The following is a 20,815-nucleotide window of genomic DNA, read 5'->3' as shown; positions in this document are numbered from 1 at the left end:
AAGCATGCCGCTCGAAACCTACAACCTCCAGGAAACCAGTTCAAAGGAAGAAAACCGTCAATTTTGTAGCTGATGATTCTCAGGATCCAAGTGATGACAATTACATAGCCAGTCTGGAACTCAACAATTTGGCAAGTAAGGATATTATCTGGATCCAGCTAAAAAAAAAAAGGAAAGACGATGAAGATGGAACTTGACACTGGTTCTGCTGTGACAGTCATGGCGGAGGGGGAGTTCCGAGAAAAGTTTGGAAAACTAAATTTGAAAACCCCGGACATCACACTACGCACATACTCTGGAGAACACATCAGACCAGTGGGTTACATAGATGTGATAGTTGAATATGGTGACACCAAACAGACATTACCTTTGTATGTTGTTCGTAAAGGAGGACCAGCTCTTCTCGGCAGAGATTGGTTGAAGAAAATTCAACTTGACTGGAAAGTGATCAAAGAGACACATGCCGTAAACACTGTAAAATCACCAAACATTGGTGAAATTTTGGAGAAATACAAGGATGTGTTTAGTGATGATGTGGGAACTGTCAAGGGTATCACAGCCAAGCTCTCACTCAAGGAAAACAAACCCAAATATGTCAAGGCAAGGACAGTGCCATTTTCCTTAAAAGCAAAAGTTGAGGAAGAACTTGACAGACTAGAAGCGGAAGGAACACTTACCAAAGTCCAACATAGTGACTGGGCAACTCCAATCGTACCGGTCTTGAAGAAAAACGGAAGTGTAAGAATTTGTGGAGATTTCAAGGTCACTCTGAACCCGCTACTTAACGTCGATCAATATCCACTACCAGGAATAGACGATATTTTTGCGAATATGAACGGAGGAACACATTTCTCCAAGATCGACTTGAAACAAGCATACTTACAAATTCCTGTGGATGAAGCATGCAAAGAATTACTGACCATAAGCACACGCAAGGGATTGTACCGCTATAATAGGATGGCCTTCGGAATTGCGTCTGCACCAGCTATTTGGCAGAGGACAATTGAGCAAGTTCTACAGGGCGTTCCAGGGACCCAGTGTATATTAGATGATATGGTCATCACAGGAAAGACTGACGAGGAACACCTCAGAAATTTGGACATGGTTTTGAAAAGACTAAGTCAGTATGGTTTGCGTGCAAACTTAAAAAAATGTGAATTTTTCAAAGAGAATATAACATTTTGTGGACACACAATTGACCGACATGGTCTACACAAGACACCAGAGAAGATTGATGCTATAGTGAAGGCACCTGCACCAACCAATGTTTCCCAACTAAGATCATTCTTAGGTTTGGTGAATTATTATGGTAAATTCTTACCTGACTTGGCAACTGTATTTAGACCCTTACACAAGTTACTGCAGAAGGATAGTCGTTGGGAATGGACTGAGGCCTGTGAGGAGTCATTCAACAAAGTGAAGGACTTGGTAGCTTCAGACTTGGTGTTGACACACTACAATCCAGATTTACCCATTTCTCTAGCATGTGACGCATCACCCTACGGACTTGGTGCTGTTATTTCTCATGAGCTACCTGACGGTACTGAGAGACCAATCGCATTCGCTTCACGTACTCTAGCACCAGCAGAGAAAAATTACTCTCAAATTGATAAAGAAGCCTTGGGAATCATATGGGGAATTAAGAAATTCCATTCTTACCTGTTTGGCAGAAAATTCAAGTTGATCACAGATCATCAGCCTCTGATACACATCTTTAGTCCTCAGAAAGGAGTTCCAGTAACTGCTTCATCAAGACTACAAAGATATTCTCTTTTCTTGTCTGCCTATGATTATGAGATTGGATTCCGCAAGACAACTAAACACGCTAATGCTGATTCAATGTCGCGTCTACCACTGGAAAGCAAGGAGTCCGATATTACCATCGACCTGGTTGATGCCTTCCATCTTGGACAGATTGAGTGTTTACCGGTGTCCGTTAAAGATGTTCAACAGGAAACTCACAAGGATGCAGTACTAGGACGTGTGATGTCATGTGTAAACAGTGACTGGACTTCGACAAAGATGGTGGATTAGCGCCATATTATTCACGTCGGAACGAGCTGTCAATACATCACGGATGTGTTATGTGGGGTGTTAGGGTGATTACCTACTAAACTCAGAGACCAAGTGTTATCTCAGATTCACGAAGGACATCTTGGAGTCGTAAAAATGAAGACACTTGCCTGAAGTTTCTGTTGGTGGCCAGGAATTGACCAGGACATAGAGATAGTGGCTAAGAGGTGTCAGGGATGTCAACAGAATCAGAACGCACCTAAGGGAGCACCACTGAATGCATGGGAATGGTCAACCAAGGCATGGGAAAGAGTTCACATAGATTTCGCTGGACCCTTCCTGGGAGCCATGTTCTTGATAATTGTGGATTCTCACTCAAAGTGGCCAGAGGTGGTCAAAATGACTACTACTACATCAGGCACACTATCGATGTTCTTAGGACCGTATTTTCCAGAAATGGTCTACCTGCTACTATTGTCAGTGATAATGGTCCACAATTTACTTCAAGGGAATTTGAAGACTTCTTGAGTGCTAATGGAATCAAACACGTCAAAACTACCCCATACCACCCATCTAGCAACGGGTTAGCCGAGCGTTTTGTACAGACATTCAAACAAGCAATGAAATGTAGCAGAAACGAGTCAGGCGGTATTAAGAAGAAACTAGCAAACTTCTTATTAGCTTACCGAAGTACTCCACATTGTACTACCAATGAAACTCCAGCGAAACTTATGATGGGAAGGGAGTTGAGAACAAAAATGGATCTGCTCAGACCGAACGTGGAATCGCATGTCAAACAGAAGCAAGAAAATATGTGTGCACAGAGACGTACACATGATAGGGAGTTCGAGCTTGGACAATCGGTGATGATGCGTGATTATCGAGGAAAAGACAAATGGATCGCAGGAACAATCGCACAGAGAACTGGACCAGTGTCGTATCGTGTTCAAGTTGACCCGACAACTCAGTGGAGAAGACATGCTGACCAGATTGTGGAATCGCAAGTTCCGATGACCCAACCGAGCATTGAGATTCCAGAGTCAACGAGCTCAGGTTCTACCAATATTGACCATGATGTTTCATCTGCTGCTCAGGATTTCCATGTGTCACAACCGAAAGAACTTGGAGCTTCAAAATCGCCCAAAACTGCACGTTCACCACCAAAACTTACAGCTGTATTGCCAGAGAAACGTTACCCAGTACGTAACCGTAAACCGAAAATCATGGAAGATTTTGTGTACCATGGTTCTTCTACCAAGACAAAAACCTAATTCGAGTGTATGTGTTCAGTTATGTAGGAAGTTGTACTGTGTTAAAAAGGGGCACAATAATCCCCTTTACAACTTCATATTGTTTTCTGTTTATTTCTAGTCATATGTGTGTTCATTATATGCATGTGATATTTTATTTGCATTATAGATTGTAATGCATGCACCTCAGATAAGTGTGTTGTTCTTATAAAATTGCTTTTGTGACACTTATTAATGAACAAGAACAGACAGTTAATTTTTATTAATCATAATCTACAATTATGTACATCAATCTAAAAGGGGAGAAAATGTTGTATCCGGAATTATTATATCTGTCTATGTTTGGTTTATTAGTTACTATTACATTGCGCATGAATATCTTCAGTAATAAAGTAGTTCACAATGGCTGCGCTCTTGTCATAACACATGTGCTCATGCTAGAGTAGCACAAACACAACAATGAGACACCGACGCCGAGGGTATTACATAAGCTCCCCCAACTTCGTTGAGGTGAGCTAAAAACGATAGGTATCCAGGCATTCAGAGAAATTGTCATGATTTTTATACTTATTTGGTATTTTTTGTCTTTCTATTACGGCAGATTAGGTTTATTTACGTTTTCATAATTATTTCATCTCGATCCCGATGTAAATTGTCCATGTTTATTTTGGAAACCCCACTTTTATCATTCGGTCAATAAGGCTTTTGACAGTTTCTTTTGTTCCTTTTTCATATATAAAGCTATGTACATGTAACTATTAGATCGGGGAGGAGACAGCTGGCTTCGCTAGCTAAACTCTTCATACACTGGAATCGTCCCTTGTTCGTCTGTCTTAATTAAATTATATTACTTTAGGTTAGACTATATTTGGGTTAAGTTAGGCTATATTTGGGTTGGGAAATAAGGTTTTCATATTGTGTACTACCAGGGGTATTATAACTGTAAGAACTGGTAATAAATTGTAAAGTCTTGTTAATCTTATTTTCTTTTATAGTTCACTACAATTTACAAATATTTCCAAGGTATAATCTAATGTAGAGGTCTTATATTCAGAAAGTCGTCTCAAAACAAAAATAAACACAACGCAAAGTACAGGCTAAATGAACACCAGACCTGCTACACTACATTGTATTTCCGTCATGTATTCTATATTATTATATACCTAATGTGTATCACTCAATTTTACTGAAGATTTTATGCAATCACGTGACGTCGTGATCCGACTTTCCGGATCACCACACTGTGGTTTTCTGAATCCATATCACCACTCTCTGAAACTGATGACGTAGTACGCAGAAATATAACGTTATTTTTCTTGCGCGTTAAAGAGTCCCTTGTTATTATGCTTTGTTTAATGGATTAATATTATACCATTGATCTCTAAAGTTTTATTTTAATATATTTAGCCAGTTATAAGTGGGTATATAATAAATTTATCATTATAACAGTAACTTGATCCGAAGAGCCGTATCACGTCTCGTTGACAGCCGCAGATCATCAGATCAAACTCGACGCTTCGCGTCTCGTTAGATCTGATGATCCGCGCCTGTCAACTCGACGTGACTCGTTGACAGGCGCGGATCATTAGATCAAACTCGACGCTTCGAGATCTGATGATCCGCGCCTGTCAACTCGACGTGATACGACCCTTCGGATCAAGTTACTGTTATAATAATATATATATATTTACATAGCGTAAAAGGTTTTTGCTATCATTGCAAGACACCACAAAATCACTTCTCATTTCATATCACGCTAATAAGTATTGGTATCTAAGGGCTATTGTTATATTTGACAATCCTTCATTAATCAAACAAAGTTATTCGCAGATAGAATTTATTTTTACTCTACAAGTTACATCAGAAAGTTCAGATTTTTAAAACGTTGAAATGTTTGTACATTTTTATTTTTTCTGCAGAATTGTTTACTCAGAACTCTCGGTCGCTCGTCTGAAGCGGTTAACAAAATATTCATCATACTTTCTAGCAGTAAAAATAAACCTGTTCTTATTTCCGTGCGTTTTGTCGAGCTGCTATCCATTCAGATACTGCTTTATCGTAATCTACATTGTCTTCAGTGATGCCCACCGTTCGTAACACCTCGGTAAGTTCTGGCCAGTCAGCCGGATGATTCTCTTGGTGCTAAAAGAGTTCATTATCAAAATCCCGTATTTGTTTTTAAAAGGTCATGCAAATATAATGGCACATTCAATTACATGAATTCCTCGATAATTCATTTTGAAACTTTGTGTCACCATATGAGAACAAAGTTAAAGAGAGAGAGATGGAGAGAGAGAGAGAGAGAGAGAGAGAGAGAGAGAGCGAGAGAGAGAGAGAGCTTTCAAACCTGAAATAACGTATTTCCTCTCTGGTCCAGCAGTACGGTGCCCCCTTGAATCCAAGAATCCCCTGCGAGATGCGAAGTTTCCATTCCTAGTCTGAGACCTAAAAAAACAAAGGTATTTTATTCCTATATAATTATTCTTCATTGAGAGACCAGGAGAGATTCAAAATATTCACTTACCCTCCATTACACCACTAAAGCCATATCTTTTGGCGCCGTGCCATAGAGGCATGACAAGGGACCGGAAACGCCCACTCTTCATCTGGAAGATCTTATACAAGGAAATAGAGGGGTCTGTGTATAATTCACCGGAAATAGGAACTATGGGATTGCGAACAAAATCCTCCATCTGTTCTCGAGTGGAAGATCCGACAAACACAAGCCTTGTCTGGTGCTTCTCCAAAACGTCTGCCAGGGGAGACATAGCTTGAATCTTTAATTGACTGTTCAAAGGCAAAGATTATGTAAGTACTGGAATTTTCTATAATAAATACTAAACACATAGTATAGTACAGTCAAGATTAATGAGTATTGAGTATTTATGACACATGATACAGATAATCAAATAATGGATGCATATAGGTACAGTGATATTTTTGGACTTTTTTATCGTTAATAATGCATATAATAAACCTATAAATAATTAAGAAATAGACTTTCCCGTGTTGTTAAAATTTCTTCTTTTGTTTTGCCGTCATTCATGAACCTTTTCATTTTTTAACAATTTATGGAACATATTATTCAGAAACTAAATGAAAAAAAAAAATGAAACTTTATAAGGTAAAGCTTTATTTCATTTACCGGTATATTAAAATATATTTGTACTGAGATATTATTGCATGACTTTTGAAAACAAGTTCTTTGTAGCTCTTCACCTAGGTTTTGTTACGTCTTTTAAAATTTTTAAATTTTTAAATTTACGTTTAGAACAAATCAAATCTTATAGATAAAGTACCCGTACTAATTCATGATTTATACTGGCTTAAAAAAACATTCAAAATTTCAATTTAATGCAAAATCCCATATGCATAATCAATCCAGTCGCTGGGAATGCCACTTAGATTATATAAGTCCTAGATTTAAAAAAAATCTTTTAGGTAGATCTACTTAGTACTTAAAGAGCCCCAAACTCTTGTTTTCTACTGCCTGTAACGCTTTTTGATCAGACCTGTACTTGTGTTTACAATGTCCACCCGCCGATCTAGAAGATTAATTCTTACCATGCAATTCAAGCGAAATTCCGGAGAAAAACAATAAGGGAATACTTCATGTCTCCTGTCGGCAAAATATCGGCTCCATTTGTCTCTCCTTTATTGTGTTTGATGACGGAAACTTTACTCAGTGATTCTTCAAGCGACTCCGCCATGTCTATTGGCGTTTGTTATTATATATACAGCTTCGATCAAAAATGATATCGTCAAATATACGTCAACAAGCAACAGGTAATAATTACCTTAACTTGTATATTAAAATCTCTCTCTCTCTCTTTCTCTCCAGATTGTACTGAGAAATACTTTTTTTCTGTCTAGAAAAGGTGATGATTTAACTTCATTACACCATTACCATCTCATAAAATGACCTAGACCCTTTGTTCTTTGATCTGATCAGGTATTACTAATACGATGACATCTACTTTAGACTACAGGGTTAGGGTTAGGGTTAGGGTCAGGGTTAAAATAAAATACTTATTTTTTTACCTCATACTCTGTAGGAACTATTAATTTTAAGAAGTATTGTTTGATATATAAGCTAGTTGGTGATTATTATACCTGTGGTCGATCTGTTTCAGTAATTATCATGTACATGTATATATTAATCATAATAATGCATACCCTTCTCCATATCACACCCTGTATCAACTCATGACACAAACATATCCGGGTCAATATAAAAAAAGCAGCTAAATGGTTCATATGAAAATTGGAGATACAATTAAATATTTCCGTTTCTTTTTTGTATCTAAATTGATAATGCTGCACAATATTTTGGGAAAACAACATTTAGCAAACAGTAGGGAAGCTATTTTTTTCAGAATGTTCTCCTAAAATTTATCAAACTGTGTGTTTTTTTTTTGTCATTGGTGTTACCTTATAAAATTTTGTTGTATAGAACCAACTGAAAAACTTATGAATGCAAGCTATGATAAAAATTTACTAGGATTTTTCAAGTTTACTGATAAGTCCAAAATTATTGTTGTCCAGTGATGAAAATTAAGTTTTCAATCATATTTGGACAAAGACATGAGACAAAAATTAATAGACAAACGCTAAACTATGCTGTAAATATGGTACCTTGTGTGTATAAATCAAAATAACATAGTTTATGATTTTTTTCAACGAGTGAAATTAGGTAATATAAAGTTATTTCTTACATTGAAACTTATTAAAAGTAAAAAATAACAAGTTTTAGGTTGGTTACTCCACTGACTTAACTGTAACACCAGTGATTGAAATTAGTAATACCATTGACTTAGCACTTAAAAATTAGTAATTAAACATAATATAACATTAAACGTCATGTGAAAGACAGAAGACACTGCATGGCTAACATACAAAAATGAAATAAGTGTCTGGGATTTCATACTTAAAATGATCTTGTAACAAAAAAAAATCTGGTAACACCAGTGACAGAGACTTATCCCATTGTGACCATAGAATAATGCAGAGCTACATGAGATTTACTGTCATTTAATCATTTAAAGAAGAAGTGATTTATGTAGATATGTTGATAAGTTAAAAAAAATATAAAGGAGAAACCCCCTATTGCAAACGTTAATTTTTTCTTATACTTTTCTTCAATCAAGCCCCACATGTATACTGTATATACAAATGCATGGTAAAAGTTGAAAGAAATACAGTGTTGGTTTATCATTGGTTTGAAAAAAAATAATGTTGGTAGGGTAAAAGGATCTTAATTGTGAAGGATATAATGTTTTAAATCCCACATTCTTCATTAAAGAACTAGTAGATAAAATGTATTAATCAAAATCTCTTGTCACCGGTATTACTTCACTAGTCATTTGTGTTACCATAAAAGGTAACTATTCGTAGAGAGATTTAAACAAACTAAGTTAAACTTGACTAATTTTCCTTTACTTAGGTGATAAACTCTGACATTCATGCACGGCCTGTGAATTTTTCAGAAGGGAAAATATATTTCATAAGCATAAAAAAAATGTTTGTCATTGGTGTTACATTTATATGATCTGAAGTTGTCATTGGCATTACCATATATTTAAAACGTCTGTAAGTGGAAAAAAAAAATATTGGAAAATAAATCAAATTACTTTCAAACACCATAAATTAGGTTTGCAAAGTAGAAAACAAATAAATAATTTTTCTATGCAAGAAGAATATATTTTGCCTCCAAAAGTACTTGTTTTGTCAATGGTGTAACCATTTCTGTCATTGGTGTTAAACTTTAGGAAGTAATGCCAATGACAGTAACACCAATGATGTATTAGTCATAAAATGATCTGGTATCTCTAATTTACCCTAGATAAAGTAAAAGATTTGTCCACATTGCTATTAGTTCACCTAAAGAACATCTTTCGTAAAAGAGTTCAATGAATATCTAAAATCGTTTTGAAATTACGATGGAAACACCACTGACAAAAAAAGTTTGTACTAGTCTACTTTCTTTGATTCTGAAGTTCATCAATATGTTCTGATCATGAATTTCAAGGAGCAGTTTCTGTTGTTTTTGGTGAGAAGTAATGTAATATAACATGGGACTGTTTATACTCTCTTATCAGGAATGACAAGTTAACATTGATGTAACCATCAATTGTCGCCCGGGAAATATATAACGTAAGCAATGGGAATGAATCTTGATCATCAAACCGCTTTGGTATGTGTGAAACGGCATGCGTCTAATTGATGGCGACGATAGTCGCGAGTATTTTGAAAACTTACAGTCGGATAAAAATCAAACAAAAACGATACCATTTTAAACTTAATCAATTCCTCATGTAAATGTTGGCTGCATAAAATATAAATTGAAGTTAGACACATGCATCACCTATATTTAAAAATGTATTAACTTTCAATTTTAGAATATAAAACATGAACTATGCAGAGTGCGTTTTTATGCGAGAAGTAAAATTCGATATTCTAAAAAAAGGGATCTGTTGTTTTTTCGATAGTATATGATAAGCAACTTTATATATTAAACATGTAAAACATATTTATTTTTACATATTCATTTTATGGAAGTAAATATATTATGTATTTCGTAATTTAGAAAGGGAAAGAACATTCTGATTAACAATATTTTCAATGTTTAGAAAACCTTTAATTCTGAATAACTTCTCCCACCCCAATCACCATACACCAACACTTAAACTTATATGTATAGAGCAGCCCGGTCCTCCGGGCTGCAATAACTCTTTTGTAGCAAAACAAAAATAGTAACACCAATGACACAATCTTCTTGTACAGTCATATTAAATGCTGTATCATGGAAGATGGGGCTTATATTTTTTTATTCAAAGATATATTCTATTTAACGTTTATTTCATGCATACATGATTTTTCAGACAAAATTTCATATAGTCTGGTCCTGATTTTTTAAAAAAAGGCTGGAAATAACTTCTAACGGCAAATAATTATTATTTGGTCCAGCATAGTTTTTAAACCTAATTCGAGTATGCTGAATCCGAAAAAATATGCTGGCCTTCATGAAAATGGCGTTAAAGAGGTCAAAATGGCGATTCAAATGGTGGACATCCAATTTTTCTAATTTTCTCTTAATGTCGTTCAAAATGGAGAAGTAATGAGTGAATATCTTACTGAGTGTAATAAAACTATAAAAAATAAAATAAAATGCTAACATTATTAGTTTAACTCAGAAAATTTAGCCGTTTTTACACTTAATTCGAATTTTCTCTGATTTATTTGGCTATTGTTTTTTTATTCTTCTTTGTTCAGGATTTTACATTTGCAAATATCCATACACTGCAGATTTGTATTTTTTCCTCTACATCTCACTATTCTACAATTGAATGATGGTGCAGCTGTAAGTTAAAAGTCAAAATGGCGATTCAAAATGGCGATTCAAAATGGCGGATATTCCTTTTTTTCAAATTATTTCTTAATTTCGTTGACATACGAGAAAGGATTTGTGAATATCTTATTGAGCGATGTACAACTATGTAAAATTCCAATAGAACACTAGTATGATCACTTTAGATTGGAAAATTTAGTCGTTTAAATTTAAAATGTGTCATTTAGCTCAAAGCTTATCAGTTGTTGGAAATTCTTGACCTAATTTTAGTCCAGTGTGGAAAAATATTTATGTTCATGTGGAAGATCTAGTGCAACATAACTTAGTATGATTTTTAAAATGATGAACCACGAGCAATTAGAGGGCTAGTAATTGTTAATCATATAAATCTGAATATATTATAATATCCAAACATAAACATATTTATTAAGAATTATCAGTGTAATATACGTAAACCATAAATTTTTTTGATTGTCCAGCTCTGATTCTGTGTCCCTACATTTGCATTTTGTTATTCTCAGTCAAAAATTCAACTGCATTCTCAAATATTTCATGGTGTAAACGGTCCTCCTCCACCAATTTTGTATTGAACAGTGTATATAAATCTAAAAATTTTGAAATTTACAAAATCTGAAAGAAGAAAATGTTTGTGTTCAATCCTCCATCGATTCTTGATACAACTTAACACTATCCTAACGAAGAAGTGTGGATCAAGTTGCCTTGTAAAGTTCTTGGAATGTTCAAGAAAATTTTGTTGTCAAGAAAAGTGTTGACTAGATCGAAGTCAAGAATGGCTTAGGCCTATTGGTACGAAAGCTTGTAAGTGATAGGAATCACGAGGAATCTGCAGGCGCTATTAAATTGCATAATTTTACAACTTTTCTCACCAAAATATGCACACAATGTGATTCCAGATGATGAAATTTGAGAATTTTCTTGCTAATAGAATGACCTTTCTACCCTAAAAGAAAACAAATCTATACGCGGTCACAAAATAAAGAGCTAAATGTCTTGAATATCAGATATTTTTTTATATCCCCCCCTTTCAATTGAAAAGCGGGAGGGTATAGAGTAGTCTGTATGTCCGTCCGTCTTTTACGCTTTGGGGTACCCGTCTCTTATGCGCAACTCGTCTCATACCACTGAATGAAATTTGATACACTTTCACAGAATCTTTATTACATATTGCCATTGTGCACCTCCTCTTTTACTTTTTGATCCAATACATATTTTGGGTTTCACATAGCAAAACACGGACACTGTTATTATTATATTCATATAGGAGAAAGAGGGTATCATTTAGTGAGCTAATTGCTCACAGTACCTCTACTTCATTTTGCATAAGGTTTTGGAAAACAAAATAGACTTTTAACATTTGAACATAAATGTGTTGTTTCTTGAGTGTTGATTGATTGTATATTGTTTAACGCCGAGTCGGCTATTTTTCAGCCATGTTTCGGCGGACTATCAGTTTAAATAATCGGTTTTTGGAGGATTTTGGTTTCTTTGGTGGCCCCCTGTGAGCTTACTCTTTTTCAAACTCCAGAGAAAAGATCTTTTACGTGCCAAGTGGGTTGTCATCCTTGACACAGGGCACCGTTTTACTTGAGTGTTGAAAATACCAAAATTCCAAAGACAGAGTGAAACATATAAAATAAAGCTGGAATAGACATACTAATTACCGTTTTCCGAGAGACTGTAGGCAATTTGGATACATTTCCTTTGTCGAATATTAAAAAAAACTCCCATATTCATGACTGACTTTCTTAATTTTTCATTGAAAATGACAGTTTAAAATACAGTTTTTCATCTTGTTTACCCACAAATTTTGCCCCGAAACACCTTATTTGATCAAGCCAGTGTTGTAAAGCATCAATAAAGGAATTTATTTCTCAAATTTGATGAGTCTGTAGCCACATTTCATTTACTAGATCTTGACCTTAAGTCGAGTTTGTTTTAACTATTTCCAGAAAAAAAATGAATCTTTCTGATATTTTTTATTTGTTCATATTAAATGGAATAATCAATATACTATAATTATATATAAAAACAAACTGCAATTTATTTTCAAAATTAAGCAGTTTGAGTATTTTATGAAATTCGAGTGAATATGACGTCATTTTGAGTTTTGAGCTAATTAACACATTTAGATTTAAACGACTAAATTTTCCATTTTAAAGTGTTCATATTAGTGTTCTATTGGAATTTTACATTATTTAATTGTACTCGCTCAATAAGATATTAACAAATCATTTCTCCTATGTAAACGACATTAAGAAATAATTTGAAAAAAAGGAATGTCAGCCATTTTGAATCGCCATTTTGACTTTTAACTTACAGCTGCACCATCATTCAATTGTAGAATAGTGAGATGTAGAGGAAAAAATACAAATCTGCAGTGTATGGATATTTGCAAATGTAAAATCCTGAACAAAGAGGAATAAAGAAACAAAAGACAAATAAATCAGAGAAAATTCGAATTAAGTGTAAAAACGGCTAAATTTTCTGAGTTAAACTAATAATGTTAGCATTCTATTATCATTTTTATACTTGTATTACACTCAGTAAGATATTCACACATTATTTCTCCTTTTTTAACGATATTGAGAGAAAATTAGAAAAATTGGATGTCCGCCATTTTGAATCGCCATTTTGACCTCTTTAACGCCAATTTCATGAAGGCCAGCATATTTTTTCGGATTCAGCATACTCGAATTAGGTTAAAAAACTATGCTGGACCAAATAATAATTATTTGCCGTTAGAAGTATTTTTTTTCTATAAATCGGACCAGACTAATATAATTATTGGCGTATTTATCCTTATTTGAAGAGAAAAATTCCATTGACAGCATGAATTTGGCTAATTGGTGTGATAAAAATCATCCATTGACTTTAATGAAATTAATAATGTAAAAAATTCTATTAGTAAATAGAAAGTATAGATTCATAGATTGTAAAGCAACAATCCAAAATTGGGAGAAAATAAGAAATAAGAATATATAAAGATGTGACACGTTTAGCTGCTTTTTTTTATATATTGACCCATCCAAGTCATTGGTCAGGTGTTTTGAATTGGACATTGTTATTTCTGGATTTATTGTTTATTTCCTAGAAAGGTGGTATTTGATTGCATTTCGTTATTGTTGAGAGTTTTTCTGCCTATTCTGACCAATCTTTGTTTTATTATTGTTCATACCAGACATCCATATTTCTATAAAATTCTTACACTGTATCTTTGGACAAAGGATTTCCTTCTTTGCTAATTAACTAATATTAATTTTATATTTAAAATAGTTCATTCTTTGGTATACAAATACTTTTTTTTTTACAATTGCGAAAGTGAATACAGTATATGATTTGAGAGAAAGTTACCGGTATTTTATAATGATGTATTTTATTGACAACAAGATTAATATGAAGTATTTGACAGAAGTAATTTGATGTACACCAGATTAAATCTTCTATGGCGATGAAAGATATTTTTGATTACAATATGTGTATTGTTCAGAGTAAGCAATTAATATACATGTGAATTTTTGTGAAGAGATAGTATTTTAATAGGATTCTTTTATATTACAGATTACCATTCATGTATACCTACATTGTATTAAATATATTGTGAGAAAGTCTGTTTCCAAAAATTGTGAAATTTATATGCTTTTATTAATATTGATTATTTTTAAGACTCTTATGGCAGAAATACGAATGTAAAGATTCATGCATTGGAGAGTAATCTCGCTTTCACCATATTGTGTAAAAATAGAAACGATGATTAACTAAGTATTATTTTCATGTGATTGATATTATTACATCATATTTATTGTTATTTAAACGATTCCATAATAAATTAATTGCTCCTCTGATATTTAACACTCCACTGGGTGCAAAAAAAGTTTAACCCTGTTGGGAGTTAGCGACGTTAACTTTTTCCAAACCCCTGTTACAATAACAATCATGTCAATGTTTGATAAACACGCAAAAAAGCTTCTTTTTTTATTCAATGATCGTTTATATTCTTTTCTTTTGTTCAAACATCTACGTATTAAGGATTCTAGTAGATTTCCTTGTTAATTATTATACATGTACCAATATATGCATTTGTACAAAATTATATGTATTTATATACATCTGCAAAATGCATTGATTTGTTAACTTTTGCAAATACTGTGTACTTTAAAAAATGTTTAACTTTGATAATTTAAATGTATACTGAGTAATTTACATGTATGGAGACAGCGTAATAAGTTTTCAGAACTTGTGCCCAATCTCGATCCTGTAATTAAATTACAATAAAATATGTTCAGATCAACCCCATGGTATTCTCTTGATAATGTGCCACGATCCCTTTCGAGTTGTTACAGTCGAACTTTCTTTGGGAACCTGACTATCATTCATTTGGTCTTATCATCAGTTCACTTTTGCTCCGTTCTCAGATGGCTGTGAGCACTAGATGAAGAATGGTGACTGTTAGCTAAGGGTCCGCCTTGAACAGTTCTGCATCAAGGTTGTCCCGATATGGCGACGTCTTGTTTCTTAAGAGTCTTCATGACAGTCACACTTTACTTGTTGGATCAATATGTATACCCGGGTACACAGGAAAAATGTCCACATGTGTTAAACATATGTTTGGTTTCACATGTGTTCAACACATGTTTTATACATGTAATACATGTGTGTAAATAAACACATGTAAAATATGTGTTTCATTTATACGTAAAACATATATAATATACACATGTTATACACCTGTGAGATAATATATATGTTAAACACATGTTTTTCACCACACATGTATAACACGTATTATATATATGTAACATATATGTGTGCGAAAATACAGATGAATTATACATGTTTAGTTTATATAAAATATATGTGTATTCATATACACATGTTATACACATGTTAAGTTTTATCTCATATGTGTGTGTACATTAATTCAAAAAAATTTGTAAATGTTAGTAAAATTTTACTCATGTAAAGTTTTACTTTGTTTATCCCCCCCCCCCCCCCTCCCTTCTAAAAAAAAAAACTCACAATTTTTTTCTGTAATAATGCATTTATCAGACAAAATTGATAAAGAATGAATTCATTTTCTTTTCATTTTAAATCTTTTGGGCTTGGCTTACTTATTGAGTAAAATCAAAATAATTCCGTATTTGTCTCCGGGCTGGTTTTGTCTTTTATCGGATGAAAATATACGTCATTTTTGACGTCACTGCTGCAGCAGACGTGCTGATGAAAGGTAAGTGATCTCCAAACAATTTTTAAAAGACTTTTAATTCATATTGTTTAAATATCATTTCATTGTAGTTACAGGTGCGTATGAACTTTCTATATACATGTCATGCGCGGATCTAGAGGGGGGGGTCGGGGGGGTCAGGGCCCCCCCTGGAATTTACACGGGTAAAAAATGTATATACTAAAGCAAGAAAGAAGTTACCATGGACCCCCCCCCCCCTCGAAAACGCTGACCTCCCCTGGTAAACGTGATTATGTCTGAAATAGGTATGAAAAGTGAAAGATTTGAGGCAAAAGAAGTCACCACTACCTTCCCCCCCCCCCCCCCCTGACTGAATGTAATCACGGGCACTCGAAGTTAATGTATAAATATAGTATGTGTATGTATAAAAAAGACCCTTCTTTTTTTTTTATACATACACATACTATATATTTATATTAACTTCCAGTGCCCGTGAATGTAAGCGGTTACATGTTAGGCTAAAGGCATTACTATTTTTTATAATTTGTATACAGGTAAGTAATTTTGGATAAATAACGTAAACATTACATGTTAGGCTATTTTTTAAAGGCATTATTGGTTTTCCTTTTGTTACGTACTGATAACATGAAAGTGAAAGTAGAAACCTTGAAACCTTTGTGACTGTCAGTTGGTGTTTATCATGTATGTTGAGATGGCTGTCAAGTCTATTCTTTCATCAACTTAATAACAAGTGTTTGTTTTTATGGCTTATAGATGCATGCAGTAACTTGAGTTCAGTGTCATATTGCTGCGTCTAAAAAGCCCAAAGCTGATAAGACTGGCGATTGATCCTAAAGCTGATTTGACAGAAGATATTGCATCTTCACAATATTAAAGGTAAAAATAAATACTTGCAATAAAAAATCAAAGTAAACATCTGTAATGACTCCTTCATGACAAAATATTTCTTGATAATTTCTTTTTGTTCCTTTATAATTCTACATTATATTGTTTGCACGACTTCGATAATTCATAAATAATAAGTCCAACTCAATACTACAATAATTTTATTCTATATTATAAAACAGTTTTAATCCAGTGCACTTTTAAAATATGGAAAGTATGAATAGAATTTGTTGGCTTTAAAAGCTATGAAACTGGTACATGTACTGTAAATGACTTCAGGGGGAGGGGGGGGGGGGGGGGGTGGTTATTGTATTTTTGAATTTCGGTTAAAAATTAATAATAACAGTGACATCCAACTTTCAAGGTACAAGTACATGTGCATATGTGTTGATTGTTGAAAGTACATCAGCTAGCTAATCCATTGGATATTTACGTATCTATTATGTACCGGTATTCATTACCTGACATTTTTTTTCCAACACTAGAGAACATAGTTTCTGGTAAGATGTAAGACATTAATTAAGACTATTAAGAACCTACAAACATGTACTCTCTCTTTTTTGTAGTTATAGTTTTGTAGTTTAATTAAGTTTTAGTTATGCTTAGAAGATATCTACTGCGTGAATATTTGTTTTACAGGTTCAATATACAGTCAGCGTCTTGTAAGAATAAATCCCAAGATCCAAGACTTGCTTAAGGATACACCAAAGGCTTTTTTCAAGATTTTTGTCAATTTTGAGATTTTTGGCTAAGAAAACAATGGTAACCACTGCTTTATAATGCATGAAAAATTCTTGCTGATTATTGAATGGTTTTCTAATTATTTAACAATAATCAAACATAAACACTAACACATGTGAATGTGCCGTTATTGAAGCTTCTGATTTGGTCTGTAACTGCCTGCTACTGAAAGGAGCAATTAATCACTGTGACCACTTGGGGAATTCTTCACTAGCCACACAGAGGCTATCAGTAATTAAACTACAGGGACTCTAAGGTTTAGGGAAGGAGATCTAACTGGTCACTAATGACCATGAAATAGGAGGTGGAGCTTAGCTCTTGCCATTTTGCCGGGAAATCTTTCTGATCCAGAATTGAACCTATTTTACTTCATTAAAAGCACCTAAATAAAGAATAGAACCTCCCATTCTTGTGAATATGCATAGGAAATATGGATAAGTGACAGGTATCCAAAGCTGAATCTCCAAGGTGTCATATATTTCTAGCTTTGGCAGACTCTGTTGTGTAATGGGTTTTTGCCCCCTACTGTAAAGTAAGATCAGACAGTTGGTGGTATTATTTCAAAGGATTCAGCTCCCTTATTTATTGACCAATTTCTCTGAAAACTGGCTAGATTGTCTCTCAAATGTTTGTTCACAAAACTGTATCTCAGATTTTTGATATCTTGCTCAGTTCTCGAATTATTGGGGGAAATGTAGAATTGGGCTAATAAATTGGTAACATTGAAAGACAAATGGATGTAACTTTTGAATAAAAAGATTTATCAAAAATCTGAGATACGGTATTAAAGTTCAATCTTTAATCTACATTGAGGCAAAATTTTGACTTTGAGAGGTGAAATACAAAAAACTTGATTTATAAAATATGAATGCACTAATATTTACATTAAAATATTAATAACTTTTAAATAAGATAAAAATGAAAATTTAAATTAAGATCATTAAATAGTGAATTTAACAAGCTTTCAAATGATATATACTTTTAATATGTTATCTTTGGTAATGAAAGAATTACAAGCAAATTAGATTTTGCCCCTTGGAAACCTTTGGTGTATCCCTAAAAGCTTAATTAAGGTAACTACACACTGTTAAATAAACTTTGTTATATTCTTCCCAACAACGTTTGGGATATCCTGGAATCACACTGTCTGTTTTTCTGCCTGTCTACTTCTCTGTAGTATTTTTTGTCCAAAAATAAAATATTTGTGTCAGAATCTTCTTAATTTTTGGCAATATGAATTAGTAATACTGTTTGAACATTCCAAATTTAATTGTCAAAATCAAAAAAAAATTGCTTTTTATGACTTTATTATGAAGCATATCTTCAAACAGTATAATTGTCTTGCAAATTACATCATAGGATTCTACAAAACACCTAGTATAGCTTATATAACATTAGTTTTATCTCTTATCCTATCTCTGTTGGTGAATTGGGCATACATTTGTTTGCTGAACTTTAATATTACTTGTAGAATTGATTTTGTAATTTAAGAATTGTTTTATTTTTACTTTTGAAATTTTTGTAGAGACCATTCTGTGCCACAAAGAAATTGTTCAGGAAAGGGAGAAATGGTGGATTTGCATTTTGGGTACAGTTCAAAGAGAGTTCAAAATGGTCAAGCTCATGGAAGATCAGAGGGAGGACAACTGAAGAAAACTGAAAGATACAGAAGGAAAAAGAACAAGAAAATATATGAAATAATTATGAAATTGGGAGGATGTCCACAATCTTGTCTGCATTTGACCTGTAAAGATTTAATTCCCATTTTTATTTGTATGCTGTAATATCAAATAACTTGATTTTTCATAAATTTACAATAGAGATTACATGACAAATGTTATATGTGATATTTCAATTTGGCTTTGGACACTTTCATGTCAAATCATATAAATTATAAAAAAGTACATGGACTAATTATGTTATTCATTTGTACATGTATGCATGTTTAACTATTTAATCATTTTGTGGAAATCTTATAATTGTACTCAACTTAGAATATGTAAAATGTATGTATCGACAAATGCTACTGACTTGTTTGTATACTTTCCTGTTTAGAAAGTACACTGAAAAATAAGTTATTTCTCTTGATGAAAATAATTTATCAAAAAAGTTGTGTAAGCATTTTAAGATATTAATTTTCAAATATTTAACCCATGAAGATAGATCATTGGAATGTAATGGATTTTCATCTCAAGCAGAAATATTTGATTTTTAAATGTGTACAAGAATGTGTTTTTCCTTGTGATAAATATTGAAAGAGAACACATCTAACTATTTCATATGATTTACATATGCTGCCCTTTTCATATGATTCACATATGTGGACAGACATGAAAAAAGTATAAAAATGATAATAAGTACAACAGTAATATTATACACGTATAATTCACATATAAAGTATAACATATATAAAACACATGTTTAACACATGTTTCATATGTATAAATATACAATGTGTTTATTTTTACACATGTTAAACACATGTGAAACACATGTTTAACATGTGTAAAAATAAACACCCTATACATGTGTGCTCCTTTTATGTGTTTTACATGTGTAAAAAATATATGTTAAACACATGTTTAACATATGTTCAACACATGTGGACATTTTTCCTGTGTATCTTTATCCTCTGCGGTCTCTGAAATGTTTGCTCTTTCGTTGAGGGTCGGTTGAGTATTGCATTCTCCTCAGCAATCAGTAGTTTTCCTTGCTCTTCCTCGATAGGTCAACCTATGGTCCCCTTGAACTTTCAAGATACAGGCATGGGATCTTTTCCCTGTTTTCCCTTTACAGTTGCCTCTTCTGCTGCCAGCATTTCAATGGCCTCATTCTCGTCTCGACGTGCAAATCTCTTAACTTTCTTATTAACTACCCAGTACTTTGTAGATCTATTCTTACCTTTCCTGCAATCTTATTGACTTGATTTGTGGTAGTGTTTTTTAACCCCTTTTTTCTTCTAGATCTATATTTTCTTGTTGATATAGTCATTTAAAACCTGGAATCTATTCCTCATGTCATCGTAATGATGATGAGATCATGTATATGTGTCAGTACGACGTGAATAACGTGTTAAGAAATACGACAACAAGTATTAATTAAGTGTGTAACATTATGACGTTAGCATATGTTTGTCTGTGAAAGATGAGTTAATTGTGCGTGTTTCACTATGACGTGAGTTTATTACACGTATATGTTGAACAATGTGACGTGAGTTAACAATGAAATATAGGAAGATAACGATCAGTATTCGATCTCAAAAGTCTATTAAACAATACAAAATTGAAGCAGGGCAAACTTGAAATCCAAAAAAAGGTGGCATTAGGTGCTATGGAGGAGTGAGCATCCCCTGCC

General features: G+C 33.4%; 2 protein-coding genes across 2 annotated transcripts; one reads left to right on the top strand and one right to left on the bottom strand.

Moving 5' to 3' along the window:
- The first annotated feature begins 2,300 nt into the window (after positions 1-2,300).
- Positions 2,301-3,284, top strand: LOC134238250 (uncharacterized protein K02A2.6-like). The gene has a single exon (XM_062720370.1). It carries the CDS (start codon positions 2,301-2,303, stop codon positions 3,282-3,284), a length of 984 nt encoding a protein of 327 aa, XP_062576354.1.
- Positions 3,285-5,235: 1,951 nt separating this feature from the next.
- LOC134238243 (uncharacterized) lies at positions 5,236-6,973 on the bottom strand. The gene is made up of 4 exons (XM_062720364.1): positions 6,828-6,973; positions 5,788-6,050; positions 5,611-5,708; positions 5,236-5,405 (listed from the first exon to the last, which is right to left on the bottom strand). Exons 2-4 carry the CDS (start codon positions 6,029-6,031, stop codon positions 5,271-5,273), a joined length of 477 nt encoding a protein of 158 aa, XP_062576348.1. The 5' UTR covers positions 6,032-6,050; positions 6,828-6,973; the 3' UTR covers positions 5,236-5,270.
- Between the last annotated feature and the right edge of the window lie 13,842 nt (positions 6,974-20,815).

Source organism: Saccostrea cucullata, unplaced genomic scaffold, assembly GCF_032062105.1.
Source record: "Saccostrea cucullata isolate Sc308-1 unplaced genomic scaffold, CSIRO_AGI_Scuc_v1 ctg570, whole genome shotgun sequence".
NCBI classification, from domain to species: Eukaryota; Metazoa; Mollusca; class Bivalvia; order Ostreida; family Ostreidae; genus Saccostrea; species Saccostrea cuccullata.
The sequence above is the reverse complement of the archived record's forward strand: the minus strand, read 5'-3'. Positions and strand labels throughout refer to the sequence as shown.

What these genes read in the sequence shown, in the direction of transcription:
- LOC134238250 (XM_062720370.1), top strand. Translation starts at nt 2,301, where the DNA reads ATGGTCAACCAAGGCATGGGAAAGAGTTCACATAGATTTCGCTGGACC.
- LOC134238243 (XM_062720364.1), bottom strand. Translation starts at nt 6,031, where the DNA reads ATGTCTCCCCTGGCAGACGTTTTGGAGAAGCACCAGACAAGGCTTGTG. An exon ending in CTTTAGTGGTGTAATGGAGG is followed by an intron (nt 5,709 to 5,787) that starts GTAAGTGAATAT and finishes TTGTTTTTTTAG; the next exon opens with GTCTCAGACTAGGAATGGAA. An exon ending in GAGGAAATACGTTATTTCAG is followed by an intron (nt 5,406 to 5,610) that starts GTTTGAAAGCTC and finishes GAACTCTTTTAG; the next exon opens with CACCAAGAGAATCATCCGGC.